The sequence below is a fragment of the Lepidochelys olivacea genome, assembly GCF_965140295.1.
Source record: "Lepidochelys olivacea isolate rLepOli2 genome assembly, chromosome: 20".
Lineage (NCBI taxonomy): Eukaryota > Metazoa > Chordata > Testudines > Cheloniidae > Lepidochelys > Lepidochelys olivacea.
In genome coordinates this window covers 856,528-878,029 of record NC_140430.1, presented here as the reverse complement: position 1 = coordinate 878,029, position 21,502 = coordinate 856,528, and the positions used below count along the sequence as shown (strand labels likewise).

At 43.8% G+C, this 21,502-nt stretch overlaps 1 protein-coding gene across 3 annotated transcripts in view; it reads right to left on the bottom strand.

Annotated features, from left to right (window-relative positions):
• SCN8A (sodium voltage-gated channel alpha subunit 8) overlaps positions 1 to 21,502 on the bottom strand; it is a gene marked incomplete at its 5' end in the record, with an annotated part of 113,857 nt that overhangs the window by 26,737 nt on the left and 65,618 nt on the right. For all 3 annotated transcript variants that reach the window (XM_084610444.1, XM_084610442.1, XM_084610443.1), the window contains 9 exons: positions 937 to 1,407; positions 3,485 to 3,841; positions 8,067 to 8,240; positions 10,729 to 10,967; positions 13,143 to 13,278; positions 16,193 to 16,552; positions 18,892 to 19,179; positions 19,999 to 20,205; positions 20,999 to 21,140. In XM_084610444.1, the coding sequence (XP_084466570.1) occupies positions 937 to 1,407; positions 3,485 to 3,841; positions 8,067 to 8,240; positions 10,729 to 10,967; positions 13,143 to 13,278; positions 16,193 to 16,552; positions 18,892 to 19,179; positions 19,999 to 20,205; positions 20,999 to 21,140 (2,374 nt within the window). The remainder of the gene's footprint in view (positions 1 to 936; positions 1,408 to 3,484; positions 3,842 to 8,066; positions 8,241 to 10,728; positions 10,968 to 13,142; positions 13,279 to 16,192; positions 16,553 to 18,891; positions 19,180 to 19,998; positions 20,206 to 20,998; positions 21,141 to 21,502) is intronic.

Here is a 21,502-nt window from a genome sequence, read left to right as displayed (position 1 = left end):
CACAACAATTATTACAACAATGATAAACATTTAGGTCATGTGTGACATCTTCCATGTTAGGACCACAAACCACTTTACAGAAGATAGTTACTGAATCCTTAACCACCAACTCCTGTGAACTGATGGTATTCTCCCAGTTTAATGACTGGGAAACTGAGGCAGACAGGTGCTGTTCCTTGCCTAAGATCACATAGGGCAATCTATGACACTGTCAAGAATATAACTCAGATGCCTTGACACCTAGGCCTATGCATCAGCCAGAAAGCTATCGTTCCCCTGTAGCCAAATTTTTTCTTCTTCATTTAATTCACTGAAGGTGACACACCCAATGTTAAACACTGCACTTGATTTTAGCCACAAGGCCAAGAGAAACACATCACTGATGGGACAATAAAAGCATGTTGATAATGGCTGGGCATTTGAATCTAAAAGTGTTATCCCTATTTTATAGAGGAGGAGAGTGCAATACAGAGATTAGACTGTAATCTCCTTAAGGCAGGGACTGTCTTCTATTCTGCTCAATTTAATAGAGCTTCTACAGATCTCTGTACTATAATGAATGAATTATGCCCCCCCCTTGCCCAAGATCACACTGGAACAATCTGTGGAAGAGCTGACTGTCAGTATCTACTTCCTGCCTCATGTCTTATATTTGGGGTTGTAAGTTCCTTGGGGCAGGGACTGTCTTTTTATTTTGTGTTTTCATGGGGATTAGCACATTGGGGTCCCGATCTATGACTGGAGCTCCTAGGCATTATCACAGTACAAATTAACAACAAAAGCAGGGAACAGAATTCAGACTCCCCAGCTGCAAAATCCTGTGCCTGAGCCATGAGACCAGCCTTCCTTCCCTTGCAATGCTTCTCTCTCAATAGAGGTTACCTGTAGCTGTGAAATGGACATGTGGTTAAAGCAAATATTGAGCATCCATCCTACCTCCTTGCTGCCATTGGGATCTGTATCGCTGCTGAAGTCTTCTGTATTGAGGTTTTCAAAGTCTGACTCACCCACAGCAATGGGTACCCGAACGGTGAGATTGGGGTTATTGATGAAGGACATGTGGTCTTCATCTATGATGTATTTCTCCACACTGCTCCCAATCCCGCTGGTGGTGCCATTACCATTCTTTGGATAATCAATGTCCCTGTTGATATCAGCCCCTGTGTGGTTAGCGATGCAGTTCACCTTCTTTTCATACAACTCGTCCAAGGGTTTGACCTCATCCGCCTCTCTCTGCTTGAAATGCGCCTGCATGAACTCATGTGCTTTCACCTTGATCCAGGCGATTCCCTGCTTGATGCGAATGACTGCTATTTGCAGGTTGTTCATCTCCCCATCATCATCTGTTGCTGCTAAGTTATCTGCACTGAAAGAGCTCAGCAGCAAAGCCAAGAACAAGTTCAGCACCTGAAGGAGAAGAGATCACGTTTGGCAGAGCTCTGACATTGTGCGGACACATTACAGCGAAGCTGCATATGAGCATTTAGCCACCTGAGCCGCTGACACTAATGGGAGCTGCAGAACAAAATCCACAAGCACCACACTGAAAACCAGTGCTGGTACCCGATAAAGCTATTGACAAATCCAGAACTTAAAACAAGGCCCCGATCCTGCAATGAGCTCCGTGCATGGGAGCCCTCAGGAGCATGTCACCAGGTTGGAATCAGTGAGGCCCGGTGCTGTGCAGGGTAGCCCTGCATGCAGCTCATTGCGTGTCTGGGGGTCAAGGTATAAAAGCTAGAGATGGGCCCTGAGCTGCCAAGTTCCAAGAGATTTAGATCTAGCATTGTCGTTTGGTCCCATCTCAAACTCAAAGGGAGCCTATTAAAAATAAGGATTCGATCGGTCACCACCGTGGCCTTAGTCTCTGCCCTTGTCTATTTCCAGCCCCTAGAGCAAAGCAAAGAGGACGACTTTCTCTGTCAAGACCCTTTGCTGGCACAAGTCCTTGCAGGGGAAGTCCAGGAGGAGTCTCTTGCTGGCTGCTTTAAGACACGATGAGTGTTTCCACTGGTCTGTCCTTGATCTTTTCTCCCGCCCCCATCAACTTTTTCACAGAATTTAAGGCAAGAAGGGATCATCATGGTTATCTAGTCTGACCTCCCACATAACAAGCCATGCAATTTCACCCACTGATCTTCATCCAGCCTACATTGTATGACTGAGCTAGAGCACAGTTTTTAGAAAGGAACTTCCCAATCTTGATTTAGAGACTTTAAAAAGACTTTGGAGGCCTTCCCCTGCTTTCCCCTCCTTCCCCTCTATCATTTTGTTTTAGTGCAAAAACTGGGTTTTCTTCTTGTCAGATTCCTTTAGCCCATCATAGCATGTGTGGGTCAATATCCTTTGACTGATAGTTTTGTACCACTGGCTTTTATAACAGAGTAGGTGGATGCTTTTGTGATGGGCACCCAATGAGCACCTGATCCTGCAAAGCAATTAAGCATGGAGCTGTCTTATCAAATTCAATAGGATTATTCACATGCTTAAAATTAAGCAAATGCTTAAGTGCTTTGCTGGACTGGAGCATAAATGGGTTAAAGTAGTAAAATAATACTCTGAGGTCACAATGCCATCACCAACAATTTAAATATTAACAGAGATTTCAGGATGAACTGACATTTGAAGGCTAATTTATCCTTTTACCTACTTAATTCATAGGGAGTTTAGGAAGTAATTCTGGATACAACCTCATATATTAAACATAAGGCTGTGGTGCAAAATTGTTTAAAAAATTATTTGAAATCTTGTTTTGGATGATTTAAAAATTGGGTTGAGGTCAGGAGAAATGGGGGGGTGCCTGAAATTTTGTGAAACAGGGTTTGCACTCTAGTATGTGAAAATTCACATTTTTGAATGATTGATGTGAAAACTGATTTTTATCCAAAATTTAAAGTTTTTCTTATTCCATAAAGCAGGACCAGTTTCACCACAAGATCTCAAAGCACTTTATAAACATTTAATTAAACTCACAGCAGCCCTATGAGGCAGACATGTATTTACTATACCCGTTTTACAAATGGGTAAATGGAGAACCAAATTCTGTTCCCATTTACCCTGGTTTAAATCCAGACTATTCTGGAGTTACAGCAAAGTAAATGAGAGCAGACTTTGGGGGCAGAGAGGTTAAAGTCCATATTTTCAAAAGTGGGCTTTAAGACCCCAATCATGCAACAAAGTACAACTATACACATACTTAACCTTACAGGATCAGAGCTTAACTTTGGGTGCCCAACTTTAGGAATCTACTGGCGGATTTTCAGAAGCTCTAAGCACCCCCAAGTTCCAACATGCAACTGCTCCAGACCTCTGAACACAAGCCACAAGGGTCTCTAATGCTGGGCATCCAGAATCAGAGGCCTAAATGATTTGTACCCAAGGCCACACAAAGTCCATGGTAGAACCCAGTGACAGTCCTGTGGTCTCACCACTGCCTCCCCACCCACAAGCAATCAATAAGACAATAAGCAAATCATTTACTGACCACTAAATTCCCGATGACCATGACCATCATGAAGACAATCAAGCACATGGCCTGTCCTGCCACTTCCATACAATCCCACATAGTCTCAATCCACTCCCCACACAGCACGCGGAAGACAATAAGGAAGGAGTGGAAGAAATCATGCATGTGCCAGCGGGGTAGCACACACTCCACGTTGATCTTGCAGACACACTCCTTGTAGCTCTTGCCAAAGAGCTGCATGCCCACCACAGCAAAGATGAACACGATGATGGCCAGCACCAAGGTCAGGTTTCCCAAGGCACCCACTGAGTTACCAATGATTTTTATCAGCATGTTCAGAGTGGGCCAGGACTTCGCCAGCTTGAAGACTCTCAGCTACATAAAGAAACCAAAAACAAAGAGATACAAACCACACTTAATCCATCTTCTTCAAAAACAAAAAGACAAATCCACAGAGAAATCATTATGGTGACAAGTCCTAGATTCTAAGGGATGCGGAACTCAGACCTCTACCACTGAAGTCAATGGGAGTGGGCGATGCTCAGCACCTCTCTGAATTTGGCCTTGTATGTTTTGTATTCAGTTCCCCTCATGCTCCCAAATTAATTTCATGTTTGAAAAGAAAAAAATCAAGTTTCCTTCTGGCTTTGGAAACTCTTGAGAGATGGATGAAATGAGCCACATGAAATCAGGTGCCCAAAGGTTAATATCTTTTTACAAATGCCTTTCAGTCTTCCCTCTGGACAAGAAGGGCCTGATATCCCAGAGTGCTCAGCACTCATAACTGGGGACAGATTTCCAAAGAACTCATCTTCCAATTAGGCCTCTGAATAATTGACCAAACTTTCAAAAGCTGAACTTAAGTGTCCCAATGAAAGCTGCTGAGCACTGAATTTTTTGGAAAATCTGGCCCCATTTGGGAATGCCTAGCACCAGGCTGAGCATGCTGGGCCATGGCCCTTTCAAACATTTGGCCCTACCGCCAGGGCTCAGTTTTCGAATGTTCTGAGCACCCCTAACTCTAGATTAAGCTGCTGGAGGCTACTGGTGCTCAACGCTTCTGAAAAATCAGGCCCTAACATGCCAATTATCTCACTTTGCTACAGCATAACATACACCCAGCCTGGACTGCCTTTTGGTAGTTTGTTTTTAGTCCTCCGAACAACTGAGGACTGCCTCTGAACAAAGTACATGGCCCAGGTTAGAATGGACTGCTTGTTTTGTTGTAATGCCAAGCTAAGAACCTTACACTGAAGTGGACCCTTTAAAAGCTATCCTTCCTCTCCCAACGTGCAGCTGAGCTACCTCATGTCTCATGCAATACAAGAGCTGAGTGGATTCAGTACCCTTCCACTCTCAGTCATTTATGTAGAATGATGGGAATGGATTGGGGAAGGGGAGTGGCAGAAGACTAAGGCTATGTCTACAGTATGCATCTTTTAGTGACATGGCTGTGCCATTGCACCCGGGCTGCTAACAGGCGCGCAGGGTAGCTGCTGCTTGCTGTCTCTCCTGCTGACACAGTGCTGTTCACACTGGTGCTTGTCATCAACAAAACTTGTGTCTTTCGGGGGTGTGTGTGTGTTTTTTTACACCTCCGAATGACAAAAGTTTTGTCTTTCTCTTGCCAGTGTAGACATAGCCTAAGAAATCTGCCTCAGAAGACAAGGAAGATGCAGCAAAGGACAATTCACAATTACCAACCACCACTGCACTGCCTGCTAACTGGGGAGCTCCCATTGCTTTGATATTAGGGCCATGCACAGACAGCTTATAGAACCAGGCGCTGAACAGCACTATTAAAATATAAGAGCCCAATCTCATTCCCAGTGAAGCCAGTTAGCAACATTCCCATGGATTTAATTGCAAGCAGGACGAGGTCCTAATTCAGAAGAGCTGTATATAACCCTTATGGCCAGATCCTGTGAGATGACAACTCTCACGGACGTCAGTGGGACCTGCAGGTGCTCAGCACCTTGCACCTTTTTCAGTTTCTTACACCACAAGCTCTTCAGGGCAGAGTCTGCTTCACCCTTTATGGATGACTAGCACTGAGTGCGTTTACAGACTTCCAGCAACAAACAATAACAAGGGTTCCAGAGTTCAGTTTAAACTTGGAAACAAAGATTGGTAGAATGACACCCATTTTAACTTCAGAAACAAATATTGTGGGGGAGGGAAATACATATCCCACACACAAAAAGGGGTCTTTCAATTAAATTAGCAGCATCGTGTTTACACTGTAAATTACAGCCTGTCCCACCCCCTATTCATGCTTTGCTTAGTGCATGTTTTGATCACACTCAACATCTCATGTGTGATTGCACTCAGGCTAGTAAAATATAGGATGCAAACAATAACAGAAACTAGCCTACAACATGTTAAAAAAAAATTGTCAACATGTGCATTAATTTAATTGCTAATGAAACCACCAATTTCTGCTCAGATATCTACAGACACAATTCAGGCAAGATTATAAAACAATGTCCTAGAAAATGTTTTCTTTACAAGGCACTAAAGTAGACAAAATCACTGAAAATTAGCATAAATTAAAACTGAAAACCAGAGACTATTACCAATATAAGCTTTTATAACACAAATGTTTCTCTTTCCAGAGCTTAGTCTCTGAAATTATTATTTTACTGGGTGCCAGTGTTGTTCCAGAAGGACCTTTTACCCATTTCGATAATGGTTCATTTAGCAAGTGAAAAAAGTTATTAGCTTTCTGTTATAACAAACAGTGCAATGAATGATTTGAAATTTTAAAGAAACTTTACATTTGGATTTTAGTCAGAGGAAAAAACAAGTTTTAAAGTTCTTGTTTTGGAATGGAGCAGAATTTACTCATGAAAATTCAATGATCCGTTTTTAAAATGGAAGTTACTTACTGTACCTGGAGGCTCTTCGAGGTGTGTGGTCCCTACCTGTATTCCATGCATGGGTGTGCCTGAGTCTGGAAATTCTAACAAGCAATGTCCATTGCCCTGCACATGCACAGTAGGTCTCCTAGTGCTCCAGACCAAGGGTATAAGAGGCAGGGTGAGCAAACACCTGTCCAGATCCTCTTGTTACTGCAAATTCAACAGGATCCAAAGCAGAGGAGGATAATGGAATACAGATAGGGACCAGACATCTCGAACAACCTCCAGTTACAGCAAGTAACCTCCATTTCTTCTTCAAGTGCTGGTCCTTATGTGTTTTCCACACATAGGTGATTGACAAGTAGAGCTCACACTTGGGCGGGGGATGGGGGGGAGTGCCTGAAAGCCAGCAGCAAAGATGCTTGCAGTACCATAGACCCCACTGCTGCATCCGCAGTGGAGGCCTGCACTATTGAGTAAGTCTCGCGAACGTGTGGATGGAGCTCCAGATGGCTACCCTACATATGTCTTGTATTGGGCCCTTCCTGCAGGGACGCTGTAGAGGAGACCTATGCTCCTAGCACTGCCAGGAGGAGGGGTGCGTGCTAACGTGTAGCACTCAATGCATCCCGAGACCCACTTAGAGATTCTCTGAGAGGACAGAGCTTGACCTCGCAATCTTTCTGCTATGGAAATAAAAAGTCTTGGTGACTTTCTGATAGGCTTGGTTCTTTGCAGGTAGAATGCCAGGGCACATCAGACACTGAGGCAATGAAGTCTCTTCTCTTTGGCAGAAGCATGGGGGGTTGGGAAAAAGACAGGTAAGTGAATACTTTCGTTGCCATGGAATTCAGGAACAACCTTGGGGAGAAATTTAGGATGTAGGTGAAGGGATACCTTTTCCTTGTGAAAAACTGTATAAGGAGGTCTACCATGATGGCTTCCGGCTCACTGACCCTCCTGCATGAAGTAACAGCCACTAAAAATGCAATTTTCATGGACAGATGAGGCATGGAACATGTCACCAAAGGTTCAAAAGGTGGTCTGGTGAGTGTCAACAGGACGAGATTGAGGTCCCATTGAGATGTAGTTTTTCTAGGCATAGTCCCTGACCATGGGGAGTGAGAGTCCCCAGCCAGGGAAAACAAGCTATGATACCTAACTATACTAACAGGCTAAGAAGTATAAAAACTATTTACAAATCTATTTACTGGTTCTATAAAAAGCTGGGGAAATCTAAGGACACAGGATTCCAGCTCAGGCCCTGCAGTGGTAAGAAGGAATTGGAGAGGCGTTGGCCCACACTGTCTTATACCTTTGGTCAGGAGCAAGAGGAGACCTACTGAGCATGTGCAGGCCAATTGACACTGCTGGTTAGCATTTCCAGACTGGGGTGTAAGGTGCGCATGCGTATCCATGTGTGGAATACACATAGGAAGCCTTCTGGAAATTTCCACTACATGCATCTGAAGAAGTGGGTATTCACCCACGAAAGCTTATGCTCCAATACGTCTGTTGGTCTATAAGGTGCCCCAGGACTCTTTGCCACTTTTACATAGGGAGCAGCACTCAAAGAAAAAAAATTTTTTGAGAGAAACAACAACTCACAACCATAGAATTTCCCCCTCTCCTCCAAACAGAACCAATGAATATTTTTAACCAGAATAACTTATGTAAAAGGTTTTCTAGTAGCTGCAAGACAGGAAACTTTAAAAAGAAATGGGAGAAATATGGAATACCAATCGGAAAGATCGCAGCACTGAAAGCCCTTCCACGTCTGCTAGACCCAGTTCCATTAAACTGAGGGAGACAATAAATCCGTCAAAAATGTTCCAACCTTCTTGGAAATAATAGTAGGGGTCCATGGCTATGAGCTTCAGGAACATTTCTGCTGTGAAAATTCCAGTGAAAACCTGGAGTGGAGAGGAGACAAAAACAGAGCACGCACACATACGCCCACACACAGATACACACACACACACAAAGGTTCTCCTTAGTTTGGTTTCAGACAGACAGTATACATCTCAAAGATAGGTTAACAGTGAACTAAGAATGGGGACCCTGCAATGCTCCTTGTACCAGTTCAAATGCACAGCCTGGGCAAGGTCATGGGCTTGCGTACAACGGGTTATTCCCTCCTCTGGTGTAGCTGCGCTGGTGCAACCCTTGCTGGCTTCCCTGGTAATCACTCTCCTATCAAGACCTTACAGACAAATGTTCAGAAGTGATCGAAACTTCAGGGTCTCCAGCTGTGGTTCAGCCTGGTCCCACACTGGTGAAGTCCATATGAGCTTTGCCATCACTTTCAGTGGTCACAGGATCATGGCCTGAGGCAGGTACAGCTAGACCCTCCGCTGGTATAAGCCAGCACAGCTCCACTGATTTCAGTTATGTTCATCAGGCCCCAAAAGTGCTGAGCATCTACAGCTCACAGGGACTGCAGTTAGAGAAGCAGGTGCACAGTGCCTCTGAGAGTCTCCTGTGAAAATATCAGCCTAGCAAGTATTTGGGTGTGAGGCTGAGAGATGCCAGGCACACACAAACCCTACTGATCTTCACATGAGCTGCAGAAGGAACTCTGCGCCTCCTCTGGATCTGTGCCCTTTTAGAGTGAAGAATCACTTAGTACAGTGCAGGGCAAAGTCATGTGACCATGGTGCAAAACCTGAGTAAAAGGGCCTTTTGGGCAGGACACTGTACTCCTCCCTCTGAAGAGCACAGACACCCCCCCATGCTCCCTGGTTGCTTCGGGCCATGGAGGCCTCTGCAGAGCATGTGCTCTCCATCAGTTTTGGGCATTAGTCAGTTGATCCGCAGAGCAGAGGATCCACTGGGCTTCCTTTTGCTTCTTCCCATCCTCAACCCTCATCCCCTGCACTGACCAGAAAGATTGCTCACTGCACTGCCCATGAGCAGCTGAATCGCTCCGTTTGGGGACCTTTGTGCCCACTGGAGAACGGCAGAGAATTAGTCATTAGCCCTGTGCTCTGACCTCCGGCCTGCAGCATTACTGGATCTCCCCTGCTCCTTGATCTCCTCCTGGAGCAACCCCCTTCTTACCTTACTGATACGGGCCCTGCACAGAAAGTCACTTAACCTGGAAGCCATTTCACCCACCATGTGGGCAGTCTACACTACAGCTGTGACCCTACTAATGTTTGCTTCCCAGAGGAAACATCTCCCTCATGGAATTCTGGTAGTAAGGCAGTAACTTAAGGTACTAATTATTCATGGTAAGTCATGGCCCCTTCTCTGCTAATTGCAGATACATTGCAGTTTAAGCCATTCCTTTGGCAGCAGGATGGCTAATTATTAGCCAGCAACATGACTGCCCACAACACTGCTGTAGGGAGAGGGGAACTAACAGGAGACAGTCTAAATCACAAGGAGAGAAAGATGACATTCTGGAGTAAATAAGAGATTGCAGCTAGCATCTAACAGCACCCCTATCTCCCAACACTACAAACAAGAACGTGAAACCACACACAAGTGCACATGGTTAAAAAAAGGGTGGTGCGCTCTGGTCTAATTATAAAAATATCTAACTCATGTAATGCTTTTCATCAGTAGATGTCAAAACACTTTGCAAAGGAGGTCAGCATCATTATTCCCATTTTACAGATGGGGAAACTGAGGCACAGAGAACTAACTTTCCCAAGTTTCAGAGTAACAGCCGTGTTAGTCTGTCTTTGCAAAAAGAAAAGGAGTACTTGTGGCACCTTAGAGACTAACCAATTTATTAAATTGGTTTAAATTTATTAAATTGGTTAGTCTCTAAGGTGCCACAAGTACTCCTCAACTTTCCCAAGGTCACACAGCAAGCCAGTGGCAGAGCTGGGAATAGGACCCAGGTTTCCTGAGTCCCAGGCCAGTGCTCTCTCCTCTAGAAGGCACACTGCCTCCTTCTGATGAGTTGAAGTGTGTTCATCATGCCAAAGAGACACCTTACCACTCCCCTCCTGGGCCTCATGCTTGCGGAGAGGCAGAGATCCCTTGGCAGCAGCACTCTCAGTGATACAGGGTCGTGTCCCCTGCACTCCCTCTCCAGCTCATCTAGTGCTTTGTAGGCCCTGTTCTACATCCACTGAAGCCAGTGTGAAAGACTTCCATTGACTTGAGTGGGCATTGAATCAGTCCCCCATCTGCACTGTAGAGGATCTTGCCACTTATTTCAGGCAGTGCCCAGATGTCTGGGAAAACACACAGACCTTCTAAAAGGATTTGCAAGGATCTGTACACAGAAGGGTGACATGACACTATTGATAGCTAGTTCATTTACCCTTACTGTTATTTATTTGTATTATTGTAAACGTGAATCTGCTTGTCACTGTTAACACGAAGCCTCAGAGTTTTACGAACCCTCTATACCCCCTACAACATGTTTTCCCAAAGCACTCTTACCAGATTTCCTACAGTCAGAACATCTTGAAACTCAGGGGTCATGGGATGGTGTTCCATCGCCATGAAGACAGTGTTCAGCACAATACAGATGGTAATGGCCAGGTCAACAAAGGGATCCATGACAATCATGTTCACTATCTCTTTCAGCTTGATCCAATGTGGGTGGCACTCCCAGATCAGGAAGGTGTTGGCAAATTTGTACCAACAGGGGGGGCACTTCCTCTGGGATTCTTCCAACTCTGCAGTTACAAAACAAAATAGCAAAGAGTCAGGTCTTGTCCTCCTAGATCTGCCTTAATCTGTTAACATGGCTACAGTATCATTTCACTGCTCCCCTTGGCGGTGTTGAATCCACCTTGCGTCTTTGCTTATACTTTGCTTTAAGCTCTTTGGTGCAGAGTCTCTTTGCTGTTTGTACTGTCCCCAATACTATGGGGCTGGGACTGGGGCCTCTCGGTGATCCCATAATACAAATTACAATAACAATATCGGATCCCATAACTGTTTTACCCAAGAGCCCAACCTGTGGGTTTAGGATGTGATTCAACAATCACTGCAGTTAACGGGACTCCATCTACTGGACTTCACACATCGGGCCCTCAGACCTCACCTATATTCAAAGTTGCACCAGTTTACCTAAAGATGCCATTTTAAACTATGCAACACAGTGGTGTGGACACACTTAGTTCACTTAGTAAAGAATCAATTTGGGATAAATTGGTACAAGCATGGTTAAAATGAATGTTGTCCATTTAGAGAAAGCCACCATGAACGCAACACCCGTGACTTAAGTGGCTTTATTTATTTAAGATATTTTTACATTTCTCCTGGAAACTTATGTTGCTTTTTGCCCATTCTTTGTCCTCCGGTTATTCTATCCAAGCTTCACACAACTGTCCAAGGTGGTCGTTGTATTTTTGCTTGGGAAGGGAGAGATGCTTTGGTGGACTTCTCCAACTCCAATTTGTCTTTTGGTTGCTAAGAATATGGTTGCATTGGTTTTCTGAAAGTTTAAAAAAGGATCACAGCACTGGAGCTGTAGGAGTTTGTGCAGGAGGAAAGCCACACAGAAACCTTGCTCTATTTTCAAAGTATATATAATTTTCATATATATTATTACAGGATCCTGTAAGAATCAGAGAACACCCCCCCACACACACGTCTGTCATTCTCAAACTCTTACAGCCTCTTGCATAATATATTTGGAAATCAGAGTCATTTGCTCATCTTGATCTGCTGTTTATTTCGGCATTTGTCACATGGAAATCACTCTCTATTGACAGCTGACACAGCCAAGATCTCAATGCAGTTCAGATCTCTCTATTCTTGGGCTTCAGGCAAAGGAGACTTTCTCCATTCCCCATTTGTGCAGAACACCTATACATTCAGATTGAGTGACAACTATAGTTTCCCTTTTGCATATTGTTATTGGAACCAGAACATACACCAGTTGTTTTTACTCCCCTGCACCTGGGAGTATGAGAGTCTTTGAAGAGGTGCAGATTTAGGTGCAAACAAAATGCACAAGTACTTCTCCAGTGCTTAATTTGTAATGAAAGAGATGCCAGGGCTATGAACTGCCAAGCCTAGAGGTGCCAGGGCTCAGCCCTGGCAAGCCGTGGCACAAAGTAAGCACTGTACTTCTCTAAGGGAGGAATCACCACTAAGTTAAGCATCAATTCTTTGGTGCCTTCACAGCAGCTCAGCAGAAAAATCCATTTGCCTCCCTCTGCTCCGATCACCAACCTCTCTGGCTGTTGTGGTTTCATCTCTGCTAAACACAGCACAAAAACCACCTTTTCCATGGCTGCCTACAAGTAGTTGTGTTGCCCAGATTCCCTCCTTTAATGTCTTTCCACCAATCTCCTTAATGTGATATACATTGTTGTACGGTAATAGCTGTGTTTTGCATTGTTCTAAAGGGGAATTAATACAGCTGTGTAAAATGCTTAGTGCTTTCTCTCTCAGTCTGGAGTTTGTTACAAAGCCACAACTTGGGGCCCAGTTCACAAGACTGAGCCATGGCTCAACAGAACCTGGAGGAATTTGTGGTTCTGAGTAGAAGCCAGGCAGAACTCCAGTTCCACACATCTCCCACCCAAAACACTGAGGTTTCAGTTGAGGGAAGGTTTGAAAATTATCATATGAATCCAAACAAGGGGGGAAAAGAACCACAACCCCCAAAACTGTCACACTGATACAGTAACAAACACATTGCTGCATGAGTCAAACTGGATGCAGAAACAACAGGGATTAAACCCACCACATTCAACTCCATAACACATCAGCCAAGAGGAGAATCTCCTTCTAGTTACCAGCAATAGGTCTTCTAGTTTCTCCAAGGCAGCCAAGGCGTCATTAGGCACACACATAAATACAGACATACACACTAAATTACATGGCATTGTGCACACCTTCTACAAGGGTATTAGTTAAAACAGTCATTATACTGTTGGTTCGATCCTTTCTTCCATAGGATGCATTCAGTTGATCCATTGAGACCAAGAGAGACCCGGTATGTTTCTTTTTAATCTCCACCTCGGTAGTACCCTGCAAAATTCACATGTCTAATTAGAACAGACTCTTGATCAGTCTGAAACTCTGCATATCGTCACGTTGGATAGATAGCATGCACCCAAGGGAGAAAATAAAACGGGAGTTTTCCATACTGACGTCATTCCTTATGCACGAGCCTGGTGCGTTTATCTTACGTAACACTATGGATGCTGCTTCCGCAGGCTGCAGCAGTAGTTTGCACTGCTTAAAAAAAATGTGGTTACTGGAAGCTTAGCATTTCCAATATATTCTTAATGCAGAGTATTTGCATATTTAAGACCAACCAAAAGGAGAGTTTTAAAAATTTGGCAGTTTCTGCATAGTCCTTTGCTCCGCAAGAAGCCTAATTTATATCAATCGGAGGAAGGGTGGATTGTTGCTAATGTACTAACTGGGACACAGGAGATCTTGGGTCAGCTCCCACCTCTGCCACAGACTCCCTGTGCGACTTAGCTAGTCACTTAAAAATAGTCCTGCCTTTCTACCACCTTTGTTTGCCCCATCTATTTAGACTGTAAACTCTTTGGGGCAGAGTCCAGCCCATAGAGAACAATGTGAGCTGCTGGTAATTAAGGACAGACTACAGTGCGAGAGCCCAGCGCTCTCAACTCCCATTCAAGTCAACAGCCAAAATCTGGATTTTGTTATACAAGACAGATGTAATCATTTCTTAGGCTTTGCTCTAGTAAAGGATTAATTGTACCCAATGGGAGCAAATCTAGGCCCAGAGATCTACCATGTGTGCTACCAACAGTTTATTGCTTTGCCCTCGATACAGGAGTCTGCCATCAGTTGCTTGTGAAAAGAACACATGTGCCTTAAACAGCCTTTTGTCTCCCTTTCTTAAGGAAATGAGATACTTACTCTATGAGTGACTAAGGTATCCTGCATAACCCGTGTGATTCCCCAGTGGTCATGATGGCTAATTGGTATTTGCATTGTTTAACTACAGGTATAGCCAGTTATCAAAAAGAACTGCCAAGTAACCAGTGTATCCAGTATCACATAATACAGAAGTCTCTCTTCAGGTGTTTTTCATGCATTCATCATGCTAATTACAGTTTCTAATATTTCCATGCTGTGTTAGAAAGAGAACAAAATATTCAAACTACACATTATATTAACATGCTAACTGGGGAAGAAGGTAGGAACTAAAGTTTAACGTAACTAAAGAAGGGTCAATAAAGTCTCAAGGATGAATCAAGGATTAGAGGGTATTAATTTAGGTTGCAAAAATTAAAAAAAAACTGCTTGGAATTTACACACACACACTAGCTGGATTTCCCCCAAAAGCTATTTTTTTTAGACAGCTCACAAATGATCTTGATACCCTTTCTTTTTATCGAAGGCCAAACAATCCCTTCTAACTAGCACATAATAGTACAGGCTCTCTCTGGCTTTCTAGACTAACTTGTTTTGTTGGCATATTTTTAAATGAATTTTTTGACTGAAGTTCATTCAACCCTTTTGTTTTAAAAAGTCACTGTCAAGAGAAAAATCAGATATTAAAAAAAATACAAAGAAAAAGAAAAAATTATTTTCCTCCATTGTGTTAAAAATTTCCCTTGTGGAAAATTCCTGTAGAATTTGAGGGAGATTAAATCAATATGATTCAATAGATATCACCTTAAACAATTTATAGACTGTAAAGGCCCTGATTTGGCAACCTGAGCCAAACTGATGTGCAGCAGTGTGCATGACTGCATAGATCCATATGCATAAATCAGATTGCCGGATTGGGGCCTGATAATTATATTATCCTCTAGGCTTCCATAAGATGGTTTTTAAAATTCTATCGTAAGTTTGTCTCTGTTAAATTCTATAGGATTTCACACAGAAGGATGAGACGATTACAATGGAAGGATTTTAAAAATTAAATTAAGTTTACTTCCCAACCATCTAAACTGATGGTTTCATTTCATTCAACTTGGGCAGTGAAACTAGACCGGTCAGAGTCTCTGCTCTGTTTATAGTCAGTTTCACCACCTGTTTCTCATGCACTAGTGCCATGCTGAGAAAGTTTAAATCTAAAATGACACTGTTTTCACTGAAATTATTTTCTTAATTCCATTAAAACATTTCTTCCTTACTAGATTTTGTAATATATATTACAAAAAAGAACAAAACCTATATTTGGAATTAAATTTCTTGTCAGTGTTCCCTTTTAAGCTTCATATTTCACCTAGATCCCCCTTCTCATAGGTCTGGTCTTCCCCAAAGCTGTCACTCCTGGTGCCTGATTTGGTTCTTTGTTTGAAATTGCTCTCTCACACTCTCCTCCCTTCACTTCTAAGACCCAAATCCTGCAAGCTGATCCAGGCAGGAGGGTGGCTCCACTTACACTCCAAAGGAGTTCCATGAACTTCAGTGGGTAAGGAAGTAAGACTTTGTTCCATCTAGACCTGACTGCAGGATCGTGGCCTTCGAATGTAAAAATTCTCTGCCCTGTTTACATTTGTTTTTAAAATTATTCCTCCATAAAGGATTTTTTTTTTAAATTTGGTGGGAGAAACTTTCCAGCAAATCTTGGTCTATTTCCTCTCCCGCACCTCTTAAATAAATTGTTCCTAAGAATTGCCATTACTAATGGCAGGTTTATTATTATATCCTTCATGAAAATCTCAATTCCAAGCCTTTTTTCCCGCCCCCCCAGGAAGCCAGGAGGAGGATGTGGGTCAGTAGGTTACTCAAGAAGAAAGGAAGGGGGTAACTGAAGCATGGCAGCCTTTGAATCCAATACAGACTATATAGTCTGCGGTTAGACAAACCAATTTTCATTCCATCAGGGTTTCCATTTGGCTTGGAGGGCGGCATACAGGAAAGCAGAAGAGGGCAGACCGCCATGCCTAGACTATCTACTCATTGACTTCCTTACACTGTCATCAGTAGCTGCCTTATCTATTTTCACCTCAGGCAGAAGGCGTCCCACGGGCCTATTAGATGCCGGGCCGCCAATAAGGGACACCACGCCATTACAATCCACTGTGCTGTTCCTTTTCACGTTCCGGCGGATGCTGGGGAAGATCCGTGAGGACCGGCTGCCCTGGCTGTACCCACTGTAACCACTGTAGCTGCTTCTCCGTTCCCGGCCACGGAAGGGGACGAAAAGGGAGTCTCTCCTGCCTTCACTCTCCTCCACCGTGCTGTGCTCATCATCAGCAAATTCGTTCTCTGAGCCTGGATCACGGAAGCGCCCTCTGAAGCTGAAGATACTGCTCTTGCTGTTGTGCCGGGAGAGGAAAGGGGAGCCTGGGATGCTGAGAAGGGACTGGGAGGGAGAAAAGAAAGAACAATGACGGCGTGAATGGTAGAAAGAAAAGCAAAGCGATATCACAGAAGGCCACTCTCATCCCTGGATCTAGGGCCATCCATTTACACTGGACAAGTCAGTGCAATTGTCTGTTTGGTACAAGTGGCCTCACTACTGTTCCTAAAGGGTAGTTACCTGCATTCCATAAACCGCATCACTTGAACTGAAAGCTCTTTGGGACAGAGAGTGCCTTTTTGTCCTGGTCTGTACAGTGCCCAGCATAGAATCATAGAACTGGAAGGGACCTTGAGAGGTCATCTAGTCCAGTCCCCTGCACTTGTGGCAGGACTAATCATCTAGACCATCCCTGACAGGAGTTTGTCCAACCTGCTCTTAAAAATCCCCAATGATGGAGATTCCACAACCTCCCTAGGCAATTTATTTCAGTGCTTAATCAGTCTGACAGTTAGGAAGTTTTTCCTAATGTCCAACCTAAACCGCCCTTGCTGCAATTAAAGCCCGTTGCTTCTTGTCCTATCCTCAGAAGTCACGAAGAACAATTTTTCTCCCTCCTCCTTGTAACAACCTTTTATGTACTTGAAAACTCTCCCCTCTCAGGTTTCTCTTTTCCAGACTAAACAAACCCAATTTTTTCAATCTTCCCTCACAGGTCATGTTTTCTAGACCTTTAATCATTTTTTGCTCTTCTCTGGACTCTCTCCAATTTGTCCACATCTTTCCTGAAATGTGGCGCCCAGAAATGGACACTACAGTTGAGGTCTAATCAGCGCAGAGAAGAGCAGAAGAATTGCTTCTCGTGTCTTGCTTACAACACTCCTGCTAATACATCCCAGAATGATGTTTGCTTTTTTTGCAACAGCATTACACTGTTTACGCATATTTAGCTTGTGATCCACTATGACCCCCAGCTCCCTTTCTGCAGTACTCCTTCCTAGGCCGTCATTTCCCATTTTGCATGTGTGCACCTGACTGTTCCTTCCTAAGTGGAGTACTTTGCATTTGTCCTTACTGAATTTCATCCTATTTAGTTCAGACCGTTTCTCCAGTTTGTCCAGATCATTTTGAATTTTAATCCTATCCTCCAAAGCACTTGCAACTCCTCCCAGCTTGGTATTATCCATAAACTTTATAAGTGCACTCTGTATGCCATTATCTAAATCACTGATGAAGATATTGAACAGAACCAGACCCAGAACTGATCCCTGTAGGAACCCACTCGTTATGCCCTTCCAGCATGACTGTGAACCAATGATAACGATAACGATTTTCCAACTAGTTATGCACCCATCTTATAGTAGCTCCATCTAGGTTGTATTTCCCTAGTTTGTTTATGAGACAGTCATGCGAGACAGTAACAAAAGCCTTACTGAAGTCAAGATATAGCACATTTACCGCTTCCTCCCCAACCACAAGGCTTGTTACCCTGCCAAAGAAAGCTATCAGGTTGGTTTGACACGATCTGTTCTTGACAAATCCATGCTGACTGTTACTTATCACCTTATGATCTTCTAGGTGTTTGCAAACTGATTGCTTAATTATTTTGCTCCATTATCTTTCCAGGTACAAAAGTTGAGCTGACTGGTCTGTAATTCCCCAGGTTGTCCTTATTTCCCTTTTTATAGATGGAAACTATATTTGCCCTTTTCCAATCTTCTGGAATGTCTCCCATCTTCCATGACTTTTCAAAGATAATTGCTAATGATGGGGTCTTGACCCTGATCCAGGTCAATAGGTGCTGTTGTAATACAGATACAAATCACAATCACAGCTAGATCCTTGGGAGCAGGCTCAGCAAAGAGGCCAAGGAATGAACAGGCCATGGAGACTGCACTCCCCTAAAGGGGGCTGCTAAAACTAAGGTTGAACCATATTTGGGTGGCAGTGTGGGAGAAAGCATCCCCAGCTGGTGCCTTTGTGCTGGGCTTTAGGGGAGGATTTTACTCCCTTTGGTCCTCAATCCAGCACTTTTAATATACAAAGAAAATTTTAGGAAAAATGATCGAACCCAAGCATGTTGAGTAAATTTTTCAAAAGCACCTCAGTGACCTAGGAGCCTTAGTTCCATTTTCAAAAGCGACCTGGCACTTATGCGCATAAGTCTAATTGAAAGTCACCTGTGTAACTGCCCTGACTTCAGAGTTATTCCTGATTTCCACTAGGCTCACAGGGACATGCAGGACTTGTTGTGTAAGCAAACACTACAAGATTGGGCCCTAAGTTTCCTCCTAATCCAGCATCAATTAAAAGGAACGGAAAGATTCCCTTGGATTGCAAAGGGCACAGGATGAGGCCCCAAGAAAGGAAATGTGACTCTTAATAATGCAAAGGAATGTTACCTGATTCATGATGGAAAATTTCCTTCCCAGCCTGTTGTCTGGCAGCCTAAAAGCTTTTCTCCTCATTCCATCCTCCGATTCAGACTTGAACACCTTCTCGTTGTCACCCTTCTCCTCTCCTTCCAAGAGCTCCTTCTGCTTCCGTTTCTTCCTCCTGTTCCGCCGCTCCTTGTCACTCTTAGAGCTGAGTTTGGAAATCTCAGAAGAGCTCTGAGACACCCTCCCCCTGCCATCATCCTCCACAGCATCTTCTGAGACCGTCCCTGCCGAAGTGACCATGGCAGCAGCCTGAGGGGAAAGGGAGAAAATTAATTTGTTCCTTATTTAGTGGACAGGGAAAGGGAGTGGGTAAGACAGAAAAATGACAGTCATCTCGCAGAGGCAGTGGAGTGGAATGGTTACAGCATGGGGGGCTGAGCTAGGAATCCACATCTCTCTTTCCTGCTCTGGGAAGTTGTGTGGTCTAATGCTTAGTGCACCGGATCAGGACACCAGACTCCTAAGTTCTGCTTCCTCCTTAAAATGGGGATTTTGTGCAAATGATTAGAACACAGGACTGGGATCCAGAACTTGTGGGTTCTGCTGCAGACTCCCCTTGGTTCAAGTAACTTCACTTCTTTGTCCCTCAGTTTAGTCCTCTCTCTGATGAGTAGAAATAATACTTATCTGCCTTACATGGGTGTGGCAAGGCTCAGCTAGAACCGAGAGCTGTTCTGACATTCTCTGGTGATAGATGCTTTAACCAGTGCAATGCAAATAATAGAACGAATCTGTGGCTTTCTAAGAACTTTGCAGTTACCATTGTGCTATACACCTGGACTGTCACAGAGGTAGCAGAGACAGAACCCAGGTCGTCTTGCTACAAAAACGCAGGCCACTGCCACTTTAGCTAAAGGAGAAACTCCGTAAAAAATATTAGCAATATGTTGGGCATAGGAACACAGGGTGAGCAATTCTAATTCCATCCAACAGAGCGCAGTGAGGCCCAGACACACCACTCAGTTCATTACTGTATTTTCATAATTTTATATGACTCTGTTTTGTAATTAATGGTTCAGAAAAAAAATTATAACAACCTAAAAAAAAAGAATTAATCAAAACTGTAACCTGCGCATCTTCCTGCTGCCTTTTCAGCTGTTCCAACATGGCCTTGAATTCTGCTTCCTTTTGCTCCGCTTCCTCCAGCGTGGCCTGGTTCTGCTCCTCATAAGCCATGGCTACCACAGCCAAGATCAGATTGACCAGATAGAATGAACCCACAAAGATAACCAGGACAAAGAATATCATGTACGTTTTTCCTGCTGCTCGCAAGGTCTGAAAAAGAGACAGCAATTTCCCTATCACTTTGATTCAGAAGAGACTGTCTACAATATGGATCTGAGCAGCCAATCACAGTTCTGATGGATGATTCTAAAGAAAAATACATCGGTACCATACATACGAAGTGTTATCTAATTTTTTAGCAGAATCCATTCTAAAGAATTAGGATACACAGCACACCCAACAACCTTGGGCCCAAGCAGTGAAATGACTCTTCTCCTTCCTTTAAGGACAAGCCTGATGCTATGTCAGGCAGGAGTAAAGGTTGTAAATCTGACCAAAAGATGGAAGTTTTCAGGGATTCAGAAATACAGTATGAAACTCAATGCCAAGCACAGAGATTCTTTTGAAACAATGCTGGTTCAGCATGATGCCAACCTGCTAGAGAAGTCTGAATTGTTCTTAGACAACATGGATGGACACACTTTACCCTTCAAAGCACCTGGATGCCCTGTGTTATACTACAAGAGTATCAGCAAAGCTCAGGTGCGCACTTATGCACAACATACAGCATGACAATTTTGCAGCATTCACCACAGAATCTTAGTTAGAAGATTTAGCAAAACAGAACAGCCTCCAGGCTGAAAACAGTCAAGAATGCTACATGTGCTCTCCCTGGTGCCATTCTTCCCCTCCTTAAAAATACAACTCCTCCTAAGTCACACAACCATACACTTGTGGGTGGCTCCCTCAGACCCTTAAAAAACTCCCCATCCTCCCACAAATGTGTATGAAATTACAGGCAACAAAACATTGTAAGCAAAAGAGAAGCAATGCATTTACTTACTAACTGATACAAGTTTTCCCAAAAATCCTGAGTCATAAGGCGAAATAAGGCTAGGAAAGCCCAGCTGAAAGTGTCAAAGCTTGTGTAGCCATAGTTTGGATTCCTTCCTGCTTTCATGCATGTGTAACCCTCTGGACATTGGCTGCAGAAAAGAGGAAAGCAGTTTCAGGGTATCAATATTGTAAGAGCCATAAGGACAGATGAACAGGAGGCTTGTTGCCAAAGGCTGTGATGACTTTCACAGCAGCAAGGTGCAACATTTCATATGTGCTTTATTTTCATGGGGACAAAGCGGTTGGCAAAAAAACAGGGCAGTTGACAACCATGGAGACAGAAGCCCTTATCCACAGAATGCAGCAGTACAAGGTTATTCATATTGCCTGACCAAACCTGAGCTGGACAGGCTAGCTACAGGGGTAAGAGCCTACTACAATCTTCATACCCACTGGTGACCTGAACAAAAGCCCCCTTGAGCCAGTTGGAGTTTTTCCATGTTCTTCAGTG